At 39.2% G+C, this 20180-nt stretch overlaps 1 protein-coding gene and 1 non-coding gene across 2 annotated transcripts in view; one reads left to right on the top strand and one right to left on the bottom strand.

Annotated features, from left to right (window-relative positions):
* Window positions 1-19319, top strand: part of MPP4 (membrane palmitoylated protein 4) — a 53206-nt gene extending 33887 nt beyond the window's left edge. Inside the window, exons 13-21 of the mRNA XM_010354954.2 lie at window positions 209-229; window positions 3995-4009; window positions 5845-5886; window positions 7996-8166; window positions 9461-9541; window positions 13975-14068; window positions 14457-14565; window positions 16487-16621; window positions 18979-19319. Of these exons, the coding sequence (XP_010353256.1) occupies window positions 209-229; window positions 3995-4009; window positions 5845-5886; window positions 7996-8166; window positions 9461-9541; window positions 13975-14068; window positions 14457-14565; window positions 16487-16621; window positions 18979-19170 (860 nt within the window). The 3' untranslated portion in view covers window positions 19171-19319. The remainder of the gene's footprint in view (window positions 1-208; window positions 230-3994; window positions 4010-5844; window positions 5887-7995; window positions 8167-9460; window positions 9542-13974; window positions 14069-14456; window positions 14566-16486; window positions 16622-18978) is intronic.
* On the bottom strand, window positions 17551-17657 carry LOC115893325. The gene has a single exon (XR_004053342.1). It is a non-coding gene; the product is annotated as a U6 spliceosomal RNA (small nuclear RNA).
* Window positions 19320-20180: the final 861 nt, after the last annotated feature.

Below are 20180 nucleotides of genomic sequence, written 5' to 3'. Positions count from 1 at the left end.
ATGGCTCAGCTGCCGAATACCATCTCTTTCATTTAAAGTTGATATATGCCATAGAGACACCATCGATTTGACCTTGATTTGGGAAAAAAACTTAGAAGGTGGTGTATGGGCAGAAGTAGGGGGCCAGAGAATTAGACTTAAAATATAGACTCAGTGTAGATGGTCATGTAATAACATTTTTTATTTTTGCCTCCATGGAAAATCATAGATGAAGAAACATTTGAATCTGGTGAGTAAAAAAATGAGTATTTGGTACTGATTTTTAAATGTATATTCCAAATTTTGATGCAATTTATACACATATTTAGGGTTATAATAATTGTTTAAATATATCAACAGTAAAAAAAAAATAAAAAGTAACTATATGTATCCCACATCATGTTGTCAATCTCAAATATACATTTTAAAATTTATTTTTAATTTTAATTTTTAATTTTTTTGAGACAAAATCTCTCTGTCAGTCAGGTTGGAGTGCAGCGGTGTGATCATGGCTCATTGCAGCCTCGAATTCCTGAGGTCAAGTGATCCTCCCACCTCAGCCTTCCAAATAGCTGGAACTACAGGCATATGCCATCACACCTGGCTAATTTATTTATTTATTTATTTTGAGACAGGGTCTCAGTCTGTTGCCCAAGCTGAGGTGCAAGTGGTATGATCATAGCTCGCTGCAGCCTTCACTTCCTTGGCTCAGGTGATCCTCCCACTTTAGTCTCCCAAGTAGCTGGGACTACAGTCCCATGCCACCATGCATGGCTAATTTTTCAATTTTTTTGTAGATATAGGTCTCACTGTGTTGCCCAGGCTTGTCTCCAACTCCAGGCCTCGAGTGGTTTTCCCACCTTGACCTCCCAAAGTGAGCCACCACACCTGGTCCCAGTAAAATGTATTTTAAAAAATACAGCAACAGTGCAGTTGTGAAATGTAGATTTTACCTTAACCAGTACTTCTCACAGTCCCTGATGCACTTCTCACACTGTCCCTGATGCAGCATTTTGGAACTCTTTGGGAGCATTTTTTTATTGTCACATTGATTGGGGGATACTCCTGGCCTTTAACTGGTGTCTCTTGACCCACATATCTTCTGAATGTCCTGCTGGACAAAACTTGTTACAAATATAAAAGGGTCATTTTTCAACACACAAAAAGTTTTCATAAGATTTAGCATGAGAAACACAGTGGTTTAGAAGACAGTCATTATGGAGAGAGACATTCAAACAGAATGCAGACATTGCCTTGCAATTATTGAATGATTTATTCCACATATCCTGTCTACTCGATATTTCTAGTAAATAAACTGGAAAGTATATCTATACTGAATTAATTTTCTTTTTCTTTAATACATTATTTGTTATTATTGATGACATACGGTAAGTGTCAAGTGTCTGTCCCTCAAAATAATATTGAAATCATTAAAAACAAAATAGGCCCCACAGAATTTTATCTTTAAACTGCAAACATGCTAGGGCATGTTAACATGACCCACCCAATTCCAGGCATATTATTTTTCCTCATTTTCTCCATTTCATTGGTCTCTAATTGCTTTGGCATATTATCTTTACCTCAATTAAGGCAATTTCCTTCTTTCTCTTATCACATACAAATAAATCTAGCCTTTTATTACTTACCAAAACACTTTTTATTCTAGTGTCCACCTGTTTCTTTTCTATTTTTCTGTACTTCATATAAGGAATATTTTCTGATTTTTTAAATTCTCTTGAATCCATGCTTCTTTGTTATAAGTTTAATATAAGCATCTAGTAGTTTCTTAGGTCTTCCAAAGATGTTATGCCCAAGGATTTATATTTTGATATGTATACTTAAAAAAAATTTTTTTTGAGACAGAGTCTTACTCTGTCACCCAGGCTAGAGTGCAGTGGTGTGATCTGGGCTCACTGCAATCTCCACCCGCCAGGCTCAAGTGATTCTCATGCCTCAGCCTCCTGAGTAGCTAGGATTACAGGTGTGCACCATCACACCCAGCTAATTTTTGTATTTTTAGTAGAGACGGGTTTCCATGTTGCTCAGGCTAGTCTTGAACTCCTGGCCTTGAGTGATCCGCCTGCCTTGTATGTATATAGTTTTAAAATACATATATATTTTTAAAAATATAAATTACTTCCTTTAAAATGTTTTTTTATGTTACAGCTGGAGCATTGTATTGATTTTTTAAATTACATGTGTGGTAGATTATGCCATCTATGAGTTTCCTTTCATAAAAGTAGAGAGATTGCTACAAATATTAGTTATAAAAAAAAAGAGAGCATTGAGACAGATGAGTTGTGAACCACTTTTCTAAATTATTTACATTTATGTTGTTTCAAAATGTCCTATTTTCCATTAGATGGTTGGCCTGTTAGAAATAATTTAATTGACGATTTATACTTGCCCAGTGTTTGGGATTGCCTTAGTTTTTAATTTCTCTAGCTTATTCTCATCCTTCTTTGTTCTATTCCACTGGAAAACACTCCACATGAGAAGGTTGTGGTTGAGGCCAGGGAGTGTTTGTGGGTCTGTGGAAGGAGAGGCAGTGGGTGAGACCACAGACTCCAGCCAGATCGGCCAGTTTGAACCCTGGGTTCATTACTTACTAACTGCAGGTTCTCTGGCTGTTCCTCTCTGCCCTTCAGTTTCCTCACCTCTAAAATGGGAACAATAATTTATATGAATAAAGTGCTTAGAACAGTGCCTGGCACACAGGAAGTGCTGCACAAGTGTTAGCAGGTGTTATTATTGTGAAATCTTGTTCCTTGCGGGAGTCAGCAGCCAGTTCCTGGTGAACAGCACTGCAGAGGGAGTTGCCTACTCTAAAGTGCCCCTTGTGGACTCCTGTCAGCTGGAAAAGAGAACTCTCAAGCATTGATTCGTTCTGAACCCAGCTTTCTTAGGAGCTCAATTAAGGAACAGTTAGCACCCAGCTGGCATATTTTCTAAGCATAGAACCCTTGGCATTCATTCCATGATGCTTAATTTTGTTACTTAGACTGCTTAGTGAGCAGTTAAGTTTCTTCAGTTTCGGTCTGTAGTCTGAATAAAGTATAGTATGACTTCCTTGAATTTCCCCAAGAGGTGACGAGGTGATGGTGTAGTCTATTTAATCAGAAGTGCCATTAAAAAAAAAAAAAAAAAGGCTGGACATGGTGGCTCATGCCTCTAATCCCAGCACTTTGGGAGACCAAGGCGGGTGGATCACTTGAGGTCAGGAGTTCAAGACCAACCTGGCCAACATGGTGAAACCTCATCTCTACTAAAAATACAAAAATTAGCCAGGCGTGGTGGCTCATGCCTATAATTCCAGCTACTTAGGAGGTTGAAGTGAGAGAATCGCTTGAACCCAGGAGACAGAGGTTGCAGTGAGCCGGGATAGCACTCCAGCCTGGGTGACAGAGGAGACTCCATCTCAAAACAAACAAACCAAAAACAGAATATGGCTATTTTGTGATGTCTAGAAAACAAAGAAAACAGTTTGCTTCACATTCAGTTTCCTCTGTCTTCAAGGGGTAGCTGGGGATGGAAGTGTGTGAGACCCAGGAAGGGAAAGGAATGAGGTCGCTTGCTCCGGCCAGAGGCTGCTGCAGCACCAGCCCCAGCAGCATTTTTACCACTTCCTCCCCTTCACAGAGCTGCTGCAATACTGCCTCAGGGAGAGAGGAGAGAGAAGGCTCAAACCTGTTGCTTTCCTTTAAGTTCTCCTTTTCAAGCTCCCTTTTGTGCCAACCAAGTAGAGTCTTCCTGGGTTAAAAAGCCTTCAGGGAGAGTCTTGATAGGCAAACTTTCAGAAAAAGGTACTGTCCCAAGCAGTGGAGTCAGGGCAAATCAGTTTCTCAGGCCCAATCACGTGGTGATCATTTGCCTTGCCAGGCCTTACCCGACTTACCTTTTGCTAGTGGTGACGTGAATGTCTTGCTTATGTCATTTGCCTTGATTTGATGACTAACACGATCTTCTTAAAGGCTTAACTTTTCATGTCTGTTTCTGCACCTACCCAAATCTCCAGAGGAACTTTCAGAAGGTAATTGTTTTTATTTCCTAGATACACCAAATAGAACTGTGTTTAAGATCTTTCAGTGCCTCAAAATGAATACTTGCCCGGATAATGTTTAAGATGAAGATACGGTATTTGTTTTGTTTTTGTTTATGGTTTTCCCCTCATATTTACATTTTTTTCCCCAGGAAACACACTTCCAAACTAAGTTTATGAGGTTCTCCAAGGATATGACATTTTGTGGGTGAAATCAATGATTAAATATTCAGTTTCATAGATAACATTTAAAAGAACAATAAAAATAATTAAGCTTTATGAATATATCCCCAAGAAAACATTTCTTTTTAAACTTATTGACATAGCTAAGTGAGAAAATGTACATACTTACCAGAAGATGGAATTGATGTTGGTATGTTTTCTTTCTTTGTATTTTAAAACACTTTAAAAAAAAATAAAGGTTAAGAAAAAAGGTTGCATATGTCAGTTCATTGTCTTAACAAATGCTCTTTATATTTTATATATATGTTTATATTTGAGACAAAGTCTCTCTCTGTTGCCCAGGCTGGAGTGCAGTGGTATGATCTCAGTCTACTGCAACCTCCATCTCCCAAGTTCAAGTGATTCTCCTGCCTCAGCCTCCAAAGTAGCTGGGACTACAGGCACAAGCCACCACGCCTGGCTAGTTTTTTGTATTTTTAGTAAAGGCGGGGTTTCACCATGTTGGGTGGACTGGTCTCGAACTCCTGACCTCAAGTGATCTGCCCGCCTCAGCCTCCCAGTGCTGGGATTACAGATGTGAGCCACCGCACTTGGTCATATATTACTTAAATGATTAGAGCGGAGCTGTATAAATGAGAAGGAACTTAAGTAAAAAGTAATTTGAAAATAATATTCTTATAACTTTTTTTCTGGAGTTTTTTTCTGAGGTCTCAATGGAAGGAGAAACAGGAGTTTGAACTATCTCTAGATGCCTCAGAGGCACTGGGCACAGTTTTCCTCATTTTGTCTCTCAGAGTCCTGGCCAATCAGAAACATTTGGCAGCCATAGAGCAAATCTTATTTTATATAGAATGAACCCTTTTAAGAGGGAGAAAATAAAAACCCGTATCTAGCAAAGAGATTAATTATAGGAGCTGCAGAAAAAATAACGTTATAAACAGTATGGTCAAGAACAAGGCTCACACCTGTAATCCCAGCACTTCGGGAGGACAAGGTAGGTGGATCACCTGAGATCAGAAGTTTGAGACTAGCCTGACCAACATGGTGAAACGCCATCTCTAATCTAAAAATACATCTAAAAATACAAAATACATCTAAAAATACAAAAATTAGCCAGGCATGGTAGTGCATGCCTGTAATTCCAGCTTCTCAGGAGGCTGAGGCAGGAGAATTGCTTGAACCTGGGAGATGGAGGTTGCAGTGAGCTGAGATAGCACCATTGTACTCCAGAATGAACACCAAGAGCAGGGGGGGGGAAAAAAAAGAACAAAGAACCACTTTAAGCTTGTTTAAAGTTATAAGATATTGAATCATAGTAAAAACATAAAAACTGGATATGTATTTTTAAACATATCCTAAGGAAACTTATCTTAAAAGATTAATAAACTGGTTTTGGCTTTAACCATACTAGACAGAATACATTCAGTATAATGCTCAAATTCTGTGAACTGCATCTCTGTAGTTTGTTGTGTGTGAATAATAGGGTGAAAAATGCTTAGAATATTCAATGAGCCACTCAAGGATAAATTCAACTCTGCTGCCATCTACTAAGGTAGTCACTTGAAAAGTTGAAGATAATTTCGTGAATTTGTTCTAAATAAACTTCTTGCTCTCACATATTCTGCTCCTGCTGTTCTCTGTAGACAAGGAGGAATTTGTTGGCTATGGTCAGAAGTTCTTCATAGGTAGGTGATGATACGAGGTGGGTCTCTGTCACTTGTTAAATTGCGTTTCCAAGCCTGACACTGTTTTGAAAGCTTCTTTTGCTGATGGACATTTCCAAACCTGTTCCTCATTCTAGTTTCCTTTTCTTTCTGTCCTTTATTCTTGTCAAATTCTGATCTATTAATTATTCATTGTTATTCATCTAATTTCCACTGGGTATCTATTAATTACTCACCAAACACAAATCTTTTTGTTTTCTTTCAGACTGTTTCATAACCTATTTATCTTACACTAAAGAGACAAAATCTCTGACTTTTAAACTTACTTCTTATGGCCACATTTCTGTAATCTGTCACCTGGGCAGAGCTTTTTGTAGGACCAGGTACCACTCATCTAAAACCGCTCTGGGCTTCCTTCTATAGGGAGGCAGGGGAAGACTAGCAGAGCTGCAGGGTCTCTAAACTAGAAGGTTGGTTCCCAAGTTGGATGCATTTTGGAATCATCAGGGGAGTGTGAAAAAACAAAACAAAACAAAAAGCAAAAACAAGGGGCCACCTTTCTGTATTGCTTTCAGAATCATTCAGCCTAAAAGCTATCAGGTAGAGCTGAACAGAGTACGCAGCTACACAAAGGTGGAGAGTAAAGAGCATGAGCAGGGTAAAGAAGGCATCTGTGCAGGGGACAATGGTAGCCTGGTGCAGGTTGTCAGAGCCAGAGTAAAATCAAGAGGTCAGCTGCCATCACTTGGCCTCTGATGCCCAACAGGCTTTACAAAGATGCCCACCTCATCCAGCTTGGGCTCTGACACGTTCTGCGAGGCGATTGACATTGTCTGTCCCCTATCTTGCACACTTAAGTGCTCTTGATTGATACAATAAGCAAATGTATTGAGGACAACAAGGGCCAGGGTTCTCACCGTTAGAGAAGGGAGTTATAAACATGGAAAGGGGAAGTCTAGAATGAATCCTCTAGTGTTGGATTGACATCGTAGGTACTGGTATGAACTCATGGTTTTCAATATATAGACATACAAATATAGGTTGAAGTGTGCATGTGTATTTATATGTACACATAGAGTTGCTAACTCTGTCTACTGAGAGGACCTGCAAACAGCTCTGAAGATACCAGAAAGCCCCATGATTCTAAAGGCAGATGAAGCAGGAATCTAGGAGCTTAGAAATCATGATCCATGTGTCCAACTTTGCGCTGACCACACAGTCCCAAGCAACCACCTAATCTGTCTGTGTCTTAGTGAAACCACCTGAAAAATGTGAAAAATGAGCCTGCTCCGCTGTTTCTGACCTGGCCCAAGCCACCCTCATCTCTCACCCAGACCACTGCAGTAGCTTCCTAACTGCTCTCCCCTGAGGTCACACCTGCTTTCTCTACGGTTTACATCAACCAGAGGAGTCTTTCAGAAACATGAATCCAATCATGCCACCGCCAACAGCTTCCCGTCACACTTCCACAACAATCCAACACTTTTCAGAGGCCCTGTGTGACCTGGCTCCAGCCACTTCCCACTACCCTGTTTCGTACTCCCTGTTGCTTACCGCCCTGCAGCTACACAGGTCTCCTTGCTGTTCCTCAAATGCTCCAAGCACAGTTTGTTTCTCTGCACCACTGCACTTGCAGTTCCCTTGACCTGGCTTGCCTGTCTCCTCAGAGGCTTCCTGATCTGGCTCCCTCCTTCCTCCAGATGTCTGCTCAATGCCAACCTTTCAGAGATACTCTAACCTTACTGCCTATCTAAAAAAGCACCCCCATCAGTCTCTATCTACCTTGTCTTCTTCTAAGTACTTATTTTTGTTTTTGTTTTTTTTTTTTTAATTTTTGTCTCTCCCCTTCTACAAAATGCAGATTTCATGAGAAAGTGGCCTTGGATTAGTTGAGCCCTCACTCCCCAGCACCCAGGACAATGCCTGGCCCAGAGCAGGTGCGAGATGGGCTAGCACAGGGGGCATTTTCATATGTTTCCCTCATATGACTTCCCATCTTCTAACTTCAGACAGATGTGACTATATTAACGAACACTTTAGGATCATGGTTGCTACATATTTCATCAGGTGTGAGGCTACAAGTGATCTCTCCTGCCTGGTTCTTATGTTCTGTGCACTTCCCCTCCCTAGCTGGCTTCCGCCGCAGCATGCGCCTGTGTCGCAGGAAGTCTCACCTCAGCCCGCTGCATGCCAGTGTGTGCTGCACCGGCAGCTGCTACAGTGCAGTGGGTGCCCCTTACGAGGAGGTGGTGAGGTACCAGCGACGTCCTTCAGACAAGTACCGCCTCATAGTGCTCATGGGTATGTCCCAGCATGCACTCTCTCTCCTCCTCCCTGAGGAGTTTTCCTTCTGGATTCAGGTGTCTCATATTGGGAATGATGGTAAAAGTAGAACTCTTTATGGACCCCCATACAAATACCTTTTTTAAAAAACAAAATAAAACCATTGTACTGTGGGTTTTTAAGTAACATTTTATTGTATCAAGCTTTTTAAAAAATCTACAAGTGAATGTGGTATGCCATGGTGTCCATGAACTATATAGTTACTTGTTATATAACAAGTATTATGATGTCGTTATGACTGAGATTTTTTTTTGTCTCCTTAGAATTGTTCTATAAACATAGATGAGTGTTTCCCCAGACAGATCATTAACCTGTATCATGAAAATAAATTCTTAACGTCCATTTCCCTGAGAAATGTGTTAAATTCTTCAAGTCCATTCTCCTAAGAAATTTGTAATTACCTCATTTAGAAAAGTAACATCTTCTGGACTGTATCTTTGGTGCTTATAAAGATCATGGCAAATATAGTGCAGGAGTGACCTGCTTTTGTGCCCATGACTTTTGCAAAGCTTGTCCCTGTAGCAGTAGCAACTTGTATCCTACTGCCTTCCTGTCTGCGTGTTTAGCTTCATGAGCAAGGCAGGTCCCTATAGAGCAGAACAACGTGCCTTACAGCTGGGACCAGCAATATCATATGCAGGCCCCATTGTAAAATGCAAATGCAAGGGCCCCTGGTTAAAAAATTATCAAGGATTTCAAGATACAATAGCAGATAATTCATCCAAGCACAGTATCCTTCTAAGCATGGGCCCTGTGTAACTGCACAGGTTCTATACCCATGAAGTCAGCCCTGCCTCCAGCTGGACATGGGGGTGCTTACTCAATCACCTGTCAGGAATGTACCCCTGAATTCTGTAAGTCACAGAACCTATAATTGTCGAGGCTGGTTTCTGGTTGCGATTTGATAAAAACTTCATTTGAAAAGGAAAGGCAGAGCTCTGTGATTCTCTAAAATGAGACCAGCTAATTCTCATGGCATTCGACATTAGATAGAGTTGGCTGGGGGTCAGGTTCATGCGATTCCTTACCTCATTCCTGAATGTTGAAGCAATGTGGGTTATTCCATAGGTCACTAGAAAAATTCCCAAAAGTTTTCTGGGGTTCTTCCAATTTATGAGAAAGGAAGTTACATAATTTCCCTAAAAATATTTGCTCTCAAGTTTCTTCAATAGAAGGACTAAAATGATGATTCCATCACATAATTATATCTATCCACATCTGATGATTTCTGTGTGTGACTTTTTGTGTTTAGGACCCTCTGGTGTTGGAGTAAATGAGCTCAGAAGACAACTTATTGAATTTAATCCCAGCCATTTTCAAAGTGCTGTGCCACGTATGTTTAGTTTTGCTTTCATAATGGTTTGTGTTTTGGTAAAACTTTCTTTGCTGATCTCATTTAACTATGTCATTCCATCTTTGTTGTAAAAATATACAACACTAGGGATAGTTCTTAAGTATTTCTAACCATATTTATTTTAATAAGGAAAATTGGTTTATTGGAATGTAGGCTGCTGGCTTTTAAATGGGCTTTTTTCTATTTCTTAATTATATGGATGGTCTTTCAGGCAAACTAATAGTTAGCAATAATAGCTAACATACACCCAGTACTTACTATCTAAAAATTGATATATGCACATACAACTTTATATAAATTTATGAGTATGATTATACAATACATAACTGTTTTAGAAATGGTGTTTTCTGGCTGGGTGGAGTGGCTCACTCCTGTAATCACAGCACTTTGGGAGGCCGAAGTGGGTGGATCTTCTGAGGTCAGGAGTTCAAGATCAGCCTGGCCAACATGGTGAAACCCCATCCCTATTTAAAATACAAAATTTAGCTGAGTGTGGTGCTGCATGCCTGTAATCCCAGCTACTCAGGAGGCTGAGACAGAATCACTTGAACCTGGGAGGCAGAGGTTGCAGTGAGCCGAGATGGCACCATTGCACTCCAGTCTGGGCGAGAGAGTGAGACTGACTCAAAAAAAAAAAGTGTTTTCTTATTTTCTTTTACTCATAACTCCTCTATTTCTCCTAAGCTCCCCCTTCACTACTACCAGCTCCAAACCAACTCCTAAAACACAATCTTCCAGACTTTATGTAGAGTTGTGAGAATTTTTTACCCACTTAGAGTTGTTATATGAGGTTTTTTTTTAAGCTTTAAGACATTTGAGAGCTGCAATTCTAAAAATAGAAGAAATTATTTGTTTCATACTGAGATTCATCCTTAAAATCACTCTAAGAAAAGCTGTTTTATTGTAAAAATAGAAAAGATCAAGACTTGAGATAGAATTCCTGATTTCAAGAAAATAGAAACTTCATAATAATGCATGTTTATAATAATGTATAGTAATGCATAGTTTCTAATATGTGTAAAAGGAAGTTAAAATTTTGACTGAGGCACTAAGATGCACATCTTTAAATGAGGAAAGTGAAAACAAGTTAAACTCCTCACACATCTCGAGGGTATAAAAGGCTTGGGGAGGGAGATTCATGAGGGCATTTCAGGGAGGCTTTTATTGGAGAGAGCCGTGGTGTGTGTTCCAGACCCGCTGAGTGTGGGAAGAGTGTGTGGGTGTGCTTGCTCCCCACTCCCCTCAAGGCAAGACAGAGGAACCTAGGGGGACCACTTAGAGAGCTTTCTTTGTGTCCCCTGAACTTTGGGGGACACAGAGGAATGGTGTCCAAATTATACCTGAAAAATCCAAAGGAGGAGAGCTTACAGTAAGTGGCCAATGGCTATAATTTGGGAAGTGGCTGTCCTCATAGGGTCCATCACAGCTAGACTTGTGATGTTGCCTAAGGACCAGATCTAGGCAGGTAATGTATAAGAAAGTCAGCCCAGGGTTATGATTCCTGCCCAGGAGGAAGCCTGAGGAGAAAAAGGCCAAAAGTGGACTCCCAAATATATCTGGCTTTAGAAGGAATCACAGACGACAAACTGGAATAGGAATGGGCTTGAGAGGCCTTGTGGTGGTGGTGATAGGGTTTGCAAAATAACCCAATATATGGTTTAGGAGAGAAAGAGCCAGATTTAAGCATCTGCCAAATCTAAAGAAAGCCAATAGCAGCCAGAATCAGTATTTGCCAAACCAGAACCTTCCTTCCTGCTTTCCTCTCCCTCCCCGCACTCTAGCCTTAGAGAGTTCTAAACCAGTGGAAGTGAGATTTATCGAGGGGAGGGAGAAGCAGGAACAGTAGAAATACAATGAAAGGAAAGAGAAGTGACTGATACTCTTGTCTGGCTTCTCTGAGCGTAGGCTTCCCCGGTGCAGCAAATTTGAGCCAGATGTGTGGAGAAGCAGCCTAAAATCTAAGTGAAGTTTATAATTTTGATGACTATGTGGGAATGGAATTTTAATTAGTCAGTTGAGACTGGCTGATGAAAATGAAATTGTGGCATGAGTGATGATAGACTTTTAAAATTAAACCTGAGTGAAAGAGTCATGGAAACTGCTGGTTGTTTTTTTTTTTTAAGACGGAGTCTTGCTCTGTCGTCCAGGCTGGAGTGCAGTGGCACGATCTCGGCCCACTGGAACCTCTGCCCCATTAGTTCAAGCGATTCTTCTGCCTCAGCCTCCCAAGTAGCTGAGATTACAGGCACCCGCCACCATGCGCAGCTAATTTTTATAGTTTTAGTAGAGATGGGATTTCACCATGTTGGCTAGTCTGTTCTCGAACTCCTGCAACTCAAGTGATCTGCCCACCTCAGCCTCCCAGAGTGCTGGAATTACAGGCGTGAGCCACCGTGCCTAGCCAGGAAACTGCTAGGATTTTATGCAGGGGCTGGGGAAGATCTTGCCTCACAGAAGGGCTGTGGGAGACCAAGAAGTTGCTTTATGATCACATCCCATAGGCTGTGCTTTCTGAAGTACTGCTTTCATGTACAGGAATGGGCATTAATCTCAAAAACAAAAACCAAAGAAATCACCGTTTTCCTTTTCTGTGTGTTTTTTGTTTGTTTGTTTGTTTTGTTTTGTTTGAGATGGATTCTCACTCTGTTGCCCAGGCTGGAGTGCCGTGGGATGATCTCAGCTCACTGCAACCTCACCTCCTGGGTTCAAGCGATTCTCCTGCCTCAGCCTCCTGAGTAGTTGGGATTACAGGCGCATGTCACCATACCCAGCTAATTTTTGTATTTTTAGTAGAGATGCAGTTTTACCATGTTGGCCAGGCTGGTCTTGTACTTCTGACCCCAGGTGATCCACCCGCCTCGGCCTCCCAAAGTGCTGGGATTACAGGCATGAGCCCCTGGTCAAATCACCATTTTTTGATAGTCTGAATAAAAAAATAAAATGCCCACAGAATATAGAAGAATTTTAAGAATGTCAATGTAGAATTTTAATCATTTAAAATGAGAAAATACTGCTCATATTTTGCTTTTTAAATGGAAGTTTTAAGCTTAAAATGGATACCTCAAGTTATGCATCAATTCACAGACTTTAACGTACCATATAAATGTTAGTCCAATGGAAGCAAAGGAGAAGGAATCATCTTGGGTTTAGATTGACATAATTCACTATCACCTGAGAGCTATAAGGTTTTACTAGAATTTTGTTTTAAGTAGGAAGCTGTGGGAGATGTGGTGTAACTGTAGGAACTCTAAGGATCTGATGAGAGGCTTGAATAAGGAAAATACAAAAATGACCCCAAGATGACATTTGCTTTTAGACCCCCTTGAAGGTTGGTAACTCCTTTGATAATTTAAGGCTGGTTTCGAGCTCCTACTTGATCATTTCCATGTATTGATATCATCAGATGTTGATCTATTTCATCCTTAAACTTTGTCAGATGCAAATACACAAATTCTGTATGAATAAGGGAACTGGTGGTAATGTAGATTAAGGGACTAGCTTTATAGTATATAGGATGCAGAGGTGAAACTGTCTTACTCGTCTTTGTGTTTTCAGAACCTAACACGATACCTGGAACATAGTAGGCACTCAGTACACACTGGTTGAATAAATGAATGAGCAAACAACAAATAACTTTTAGATATTTGATGAACTCCTATATTCTATATGACCTGTCACTATTTAAGTTGAAGAGTCTGTAATCAAAGTGGCCATATCAAAGAATCAGACTGAATCTAGACACAGCTAATCTTTCCCTCCTAGAGATCCCTAAAACGAATCACCACTCACTTGGATATTAATGCATCTAGTCAAGATTGCAGAATGTCATGGGCTTTCTCCATTTCAAATTTGAGCATCTATTGTTGTAAAAAACATTCATCTAGGAGGAGTCAGAACACATAGGTTCTAATTTCAGCTTCATTTTTCATCAGTCTTATGAATGTGAGCAAGTTTCTCCAAAAGCTTTACTTATGAGTAAAATATAGATATTAACAGTTTACCTAAGATAAGAGTGTGGAAGATGAAATGAGATGATGGGAAATGCACTATCCAAATGTAAGATATTATTGGTATTGCTACCTGGGAGCCTTTAGGCATCTAAAGGTTCACACATAATTCACTAGCACTTGTTTTGAAGTAATGACAGGTGTTACCTTAGGTCTTTCTTATGCTGGCTTAATACCTAGTGCATTCTTTTTCACACCATATGCACTCAATAAAGGTTTATAGACTAACTGATTTTGATATAAGAACTTATCACCAATTCAGGCTTCTTCTTTTTAGTTCTAGCATTTTATCTAATTGATTATATATTCATTTATTTATTTTGATTAGATATCTTTATTCAAATGTATATTGGCAATCAAAGAATTTTGAAGACACTGAAACGTTTCATTCCCTTTTCTTGATAGACACTACTCGTACTAAAAAGAGTTATGAAATGAATGGGCGTGAGTATCACTATGTGTCCAAGGAAACATTTGAAAGCCTCATATATAGTCACAGGTAAAGTGGAGGTTCAGAAGCTGATTCTTGCCTCTTGTTGTTTTACATTCAAAATAGATTCCCTATTTTTATGTATTTTCCAAAGCTCCTGGGTAATTCCTTTTGTTTCTGAGGAGTGAAGCATGAAATGTACATTGATATATCAGCATACCAACTCACTGGGTTTGGAAAGGGAGCAGAATGGAGTTTGCAAACCTTGGAGAACTTGAGGAAATACATAAACTCTAGATATGCTCATTATGTTCACCCCTTGAATATCTATTCATTTTTTCTGTGCTAATAAAGTCCACATATTTATATTCAACTCTAGTGCAGTTTATCCTCATGTTACTACTAATAATATTTTCTTTGTAGAAAGCGTTCTGTTTTGTTTGGCCTGCCCTTGCAGGATGCTGGAGTATGGTGAGTACAAAGGCCACCTGTATGGCACTAGTGTGGATGCTGTTCAAACAGTCCTTGACGAAAGAAAGATCTGCGTCATGGACTTAGAGCCTCAGGTGGGTCCATGGTGGAATATTTATGTCCCCAAACGATGAATGCATATCGTCCATTTTTTGTGCACATGCTGTAGGTTATAGTTGAGACATTTATTCTGTTAGCCTTTTAAGAATAAGGCCATTTCTCATATCTAAGATCTTACTTAATGTATCAATTTAAAACATTTTGGTTTTAGTTGGGAAAGAAGTCTTGCTTCTTATACAGAAAAGCAGAACTGAGTGGGTGGTCACAAAGAGAAGCAAGAATCTTTCTTGCTTTAACCTTGATCACAAAGGCATCAAGGTCACTTCTTGTGGAGTGAATAAGATGTTGCTTTGTACAAGGAGGTGAGGTTTCTATGTTGTCATATCTGTGGCTACCTTCCTGAGACCACATGTAGAATGGAGCAGGGGCGAGCAAGTTAAGGTAAGATAAAGAACATGCAATCCATAGGCCCAATTTTTGTGATCTTTGTATTTTCTTCATGTGTGTGTGTGTGTGTGTGTGTCTGTGTTTGTTTTGTTTTTTGAGACAAGGCCCTGCTCTGTCGTCCAGAGTAGAGTGCAGTGGCGTGCTCTCGGCTTACTGCAACCTCCGCTTTCTGGGTTCAAGTAATTCTCGTGCCTCAGCCTCCCTAGTAGCTGGGACTACAAGTGCAAGCCACCATGCCTGGCTGATTTTTGTATTTTTAGTAGAGACAGGGTTTTGCCATGTTTGGCAGGCTGGTCCGGCAATGGAACTCCTGGGCTCAAGTGATCCACCTGCCTTGGCCTCCCAAAGTGCTGGGATTATAGGCATGAGCTACTGTGCCCAGCCATGTTTTCTTTGTCGTTAGAAATACACTTTGTGTGCTAGAGAATCAGAGGAAAAGAGATGGCAGTAGTATCCAATGTGAGATAATAGCAAGAGGAAAGGGAAGTGAAGGTGAAACAGAGCTGATCCATCTTGAGAGTCTGTCTTTGTCATATGAGATCATGTACAGAATCCTACTCTCAGTAAATGAGATTCTCTCATGTATAGACTGTTGCTCAGCTAGTAAGATTTCAATTGCTAGTCATAGCTAGTAAGAGTCAGGATTTGGCCTTAATTTTGATTCTAAAACTCCATCTTCAAATTATTAAAATGTTCATTTGTTTTTAAGAATTGAGCAGTTGGGGGCACATGAGATGTCCCCTAAAAATAATTGCTAATTTCTGGTCTTAGAAATTTTGAGAAGCTTTATGTTGACTCTAGAAAGTTAGGACTTCTGTTTTTAAATGTGCATTTAGGTCAGGTACGCTGGCTCATGCCTATAATCCCAGCACTTTGGGAGGCTGAGATGGGAGGATTTCTTGAGGCCAGGTGTTTGAGACCCCTCTGGAAAACATAGTGAAACCCCATCACTACAAAAAATAAAAAATAAAAAACAATTAGCTGGGGCTAGGCGTGGTGGCTCATGCCTGCAATCCTAGCACTTTGGGAGGCTGAGGCAGGCAGATTACCTGAGGTCAGTAATTCAAGACGAGCCTGGCCAACATGGCAAAACCCCATCTCTACTAAAAATACAAAAATTAGCTGGGCGTGGTGGCACAAGCCTGTAATTCCAGCTACTAGGGAGGCTGAGGCACAAGAATTGCTTGAACTGGGAAGGCGGTGGTTGCAGTGAGCAGAGATCCCACCACTGCACTCCAGCCTGGGCAACAGAATGATATTCTGTCTTTGTCATATGAGATCATGTACAGAAACATATTCAAAAACAAAACAAAACAAAATAGCTGGCATGGTGGCATGTGCCTCTGGTCCCAGCTACTCGGGAGGCTGAGATGGGTGGATTGTTTGAGCCTAGGAAGTTGAGGCTACAGTGAACTGTGATTGCACCACAGCACTCCAGTCTGGGTGACAGAGCAAGACCATGTCTCAGAACAAACAAAAAACAAGTGTGCATTTGAATTTTCTGTGTAGGATATTCAAGTGGTTCGAACTCATGAACTGAAGCCCTATGTCATATTTATAAAGCCATCGAATATGAGGTGTATGAAACAATCTCGGAAAAATGCCAAGATTATTACTGACTACTTTGTGGACATGAAGTTCAAGGTACGAGCAAGTCAAAAATTACTGTATTGCTTTCAGTGACTTCTGCGTGGGAGAGAACTGGGTTGGGTCGGGCCGAGGATCTCTGATCTCATTGTCCTCCTCCTCCTTTTTGACCTCCTCCCCAAAAGGCCCTCAGTAAAACCAGTTTACTCTGGTTTTATTTTACAAACAAAACAAAACCAACCAACAAACAAAAAACACAAAATTTAAAACTGTACTGTTTCTACAGGATCTGTGTTAGAGAATGTAATTTTTGTTTCTAATGGATAATGCTCTTATGATTTATCCTTTTGGATGGACATCACTTACAGATATAAAAATAAAGTTTAATAAATGCTATGATGCTACCCTTATTTTTTTCTTTCTTATTTTTTTGGGTCTAGTTTAAAAAAAAAAATCCTTGAGCCATAGTTTGCAAAGCCAAACAGAAATTGGGCATATATGAACCTGGTATTTGTATTTTAAACAGATTATCTTTTACTTAAAAGCTTACTTTAAAAATGCTCAGTGAGTATATCTCATCTGTAAAATGATGATGGTAATAATAGAAGGGGCAAGCCAGGTGAAATTAATCAGTGATTTCATCCTAGAACAGGTGATTTTTTTCCAGTTGCATACATATATTTTACATGAAATACACTTTAAATATTGTGAGTCATAACATGCATTCAGTAAAGTGTATAGAGTGTACAGTTTAATGAGTTTTTAGGTGTGTATGCACCCAGATAACCATCACCTAGATTAAGATATTACAGCCATTTATTGTGTGTGTGTGTATGTGTGTGTGTGTGTATGTGGGGAAAAAATACATAAAACTTACCATATTAACTGTTTTAAGTGTACAGTTCAGTGTTAGTATTTAGTGTTAAGTATATTCACATTGTTGTGAAACAGATCTCCAGAATTTGTTTACCTGGCAAAATTGAAACTAAAACTATGAATGATTCACTAAATATTTGTATGTCAGGCTTGTACAAGGGCCATGCTAATCTCTGCATTGTTTCAGTTTTAGTATATGTGCTGCTAAAGCAAGCACAGGTATCTTTAAATTATCCTTTCTCTTATTATTTTTATTTTCGTATTTTTTTCAATGACTATGGAGGTCTGATTTTCCAGTTTACCTTGTGAACAGTAGAGTCCATGAATGTATTTGTTGAGTCTTATGGGCATTTAAAATTGTTCTCATTTTTATGGCAGTCTAAACAAATTAACAAAATTGTTTCTGGATCATATGTATAGTCACTTTGTAAAGCCACAAGATTTTGGTGCCTGCATTTGTATTTGTGTTTCAGATTGTACTGGTGACAAGTTGTACTATTTTTCGTGAACTAATAAGAAAATAACAGCAATGAATTTAATGCATTAGTGCCAAGTGAAGGCCAAACTACCTTCATTAAATGAACATTTCACAATAGTAGAAACAGTAATATAACTGGCTTATACCATCCTCGTGTTGAAAGTGGCCATTTTGTATCTTTAAAATAATGTTATTCCTATCAGATTAATGTTCACTTGAAATTTATGTTTAAATTTTATTTAAACTGGTACATTTTCTTTGGTTTTATGTTGTATATGGTTAAAGAGTTTCAAGTGTTTAGGGAGGAGTAAAATAAGTTCATATGGGAAGCTGAGGGGAGTAATCTGTCTGCAAACTATTACTAAATTTTGCAAAACATGATCAGACATTAAGATTAAAGATTAAAACATAAGTTTTGTAGTTTAGAAGACATTTATTGGACCTCATTTTTTAAATAAAAACTTCAGTCTTTTATTATTTAAAAAATTACAAATTAAAATTTCTTTATCTCAGTAATACATTTCTAAGAAATAAAGGATGACATACTGTGGATAGTGATAATATTTTTCCCAGCTTTGCTTATGCTTTACATTAATTTGGAAGGATATGTTTATACTTGTTATAATAATTACATTTTCTCTACAAAAATTAGCTGGGCATGATGGTACGTGCCTATAGTCCCAGCTACTCTGGAGGCCTAGGTGGGAGGATCACTTGAGTCTGGGAGGCAGAGGCTGCAGTGAGCTGAGATGATGCCACTGCATGCCAGCCTGGGATAGAGTGGGACCCTGTCTAAAAAAAATAATAATTTTATCTATATTTAGCAACATTATTTCGATTAACAGAGGGTAAAAAAAATTACTATTTTCTAGTTAGCTAGCTTTGTAGAATTTTGAGAAAATATTTTTTAAATGTTATTAAAAATCATCTGTGCAAAATTTGCCGACCTTACTGTTTATATAAGTAGTTTCACGACTGAATGTGACAGCATAACAAACTGTATTTTTTCCATTTGTCCAATTAATTCTGTACTATCCGTATTTTTCTATTTCTCCTAAAGGATGAAGACCTACAAGAGATGGAAAATTTAGCCCAAAGAATGGAAACTCAGTTTGGCCAATTTTTTGATCATGTGATCGTGAATGACAGCTTGCATGATGCATGTGCCCAGTTGTTGTCTGCCATACAGAAGGCTCAGGAGGAGCCTCAGTGGGTACCAGCAACATGGATTTCCTCAGATACTGAGTCTTAATGAGACTTCTTGTTTAATGCTGGAGTTTTAACACTGTACCCTTGTTACAGCGATCCACAGTTGCAATCTAAAACAGCAGTATTTGACCCATTATAATATGTGCAACTTTAAAAGTGCAGTAGTTTATTAATTAATCTTATTTGAAAAAATTTTTATTGTATGGTTATGTAGTTACCTATTTGGCTCTTAAAAAAATTTTTTTTCCTTTATCTTATATGCAGCTGTAGTAGAAATATGAATAATGTTAAGTCAATGAGTATGAGAACCTTTTGCAGATTTCACATCTTTTAAAGATTTAAATAAAGAGCTTTCCTTAATATAATAAGCAATATTTAACTTCAGAAATTGTATTTTACTCTATGAAACGTGTTTCATGAAAACATCTTTTACCAAAAGTGCTTACTTAATGCAGCAAGAAAGGTTTAATATGCACATTTCACATCTAAAATCAAAACCTACAAAAAACTGCACTGCCTTCACTATTTACAAATCAGCCCACAAGGAAAAAATTATTCTCATCAGAGGTGTGACAAACACGAATTTTCCTTACAGCCAATATCTACATGCATGCCTAAATTAGAAAAAGGCAATGGATTAGTCCTGGAGACCTATATACAGAAAAATCACAAGATTGAAACCGTGTCTCAGAGTTAAAGAAACCAGAGACTAACAGAAATTCTTGAGCACGCAGGACGGCAGATAAAAAACAATATGCTAAAACGCCTAAACTTCTTCCATTGTGAGATTAAAAAACAAAGCAAACTGGCTGAAATTGGTTAGGACTAACACGGATGGCTACCTGGAGTCTGTACAAATCTGTACAAAATGAGCTTGCTGGCGTTACAGTTCGAGTCTTCCCCCGTGTTTCATACTGACTCCCTCCAAAATTTGCACATGCGACCCATGAAGGGACATGAAGAGGTAACCGCGAACGCCAGAGGATTTTCCAGATGGCTTCTTTCCTTCCATCAATCACCTACTAATCCCAGAATCCATTCCCTAAACCTTTT

Source organism: Rhinopithecus roxellana, chromosome 14 (assembly GCF_007565055.1).
Source record: "Rhinopithecus roxellana isolate Shanxi Qingling chromosome 14, ASM756505v1, whole genome shotgun sequence".
In the NCBI taxonomy this organism is placed as follows: domain Eukaryota; kingdom Metazoa; phylum Chordata; class Mammalia; order Primates; family Cercopithecidae; genus Rhinopithecus; species Rhinopithecus roxellana.
The sequence above is the reverse complement of the archived record's forward strand: the minus strand, read 5'-3'. Positions and strand labels throughout refer to the sequence as shown.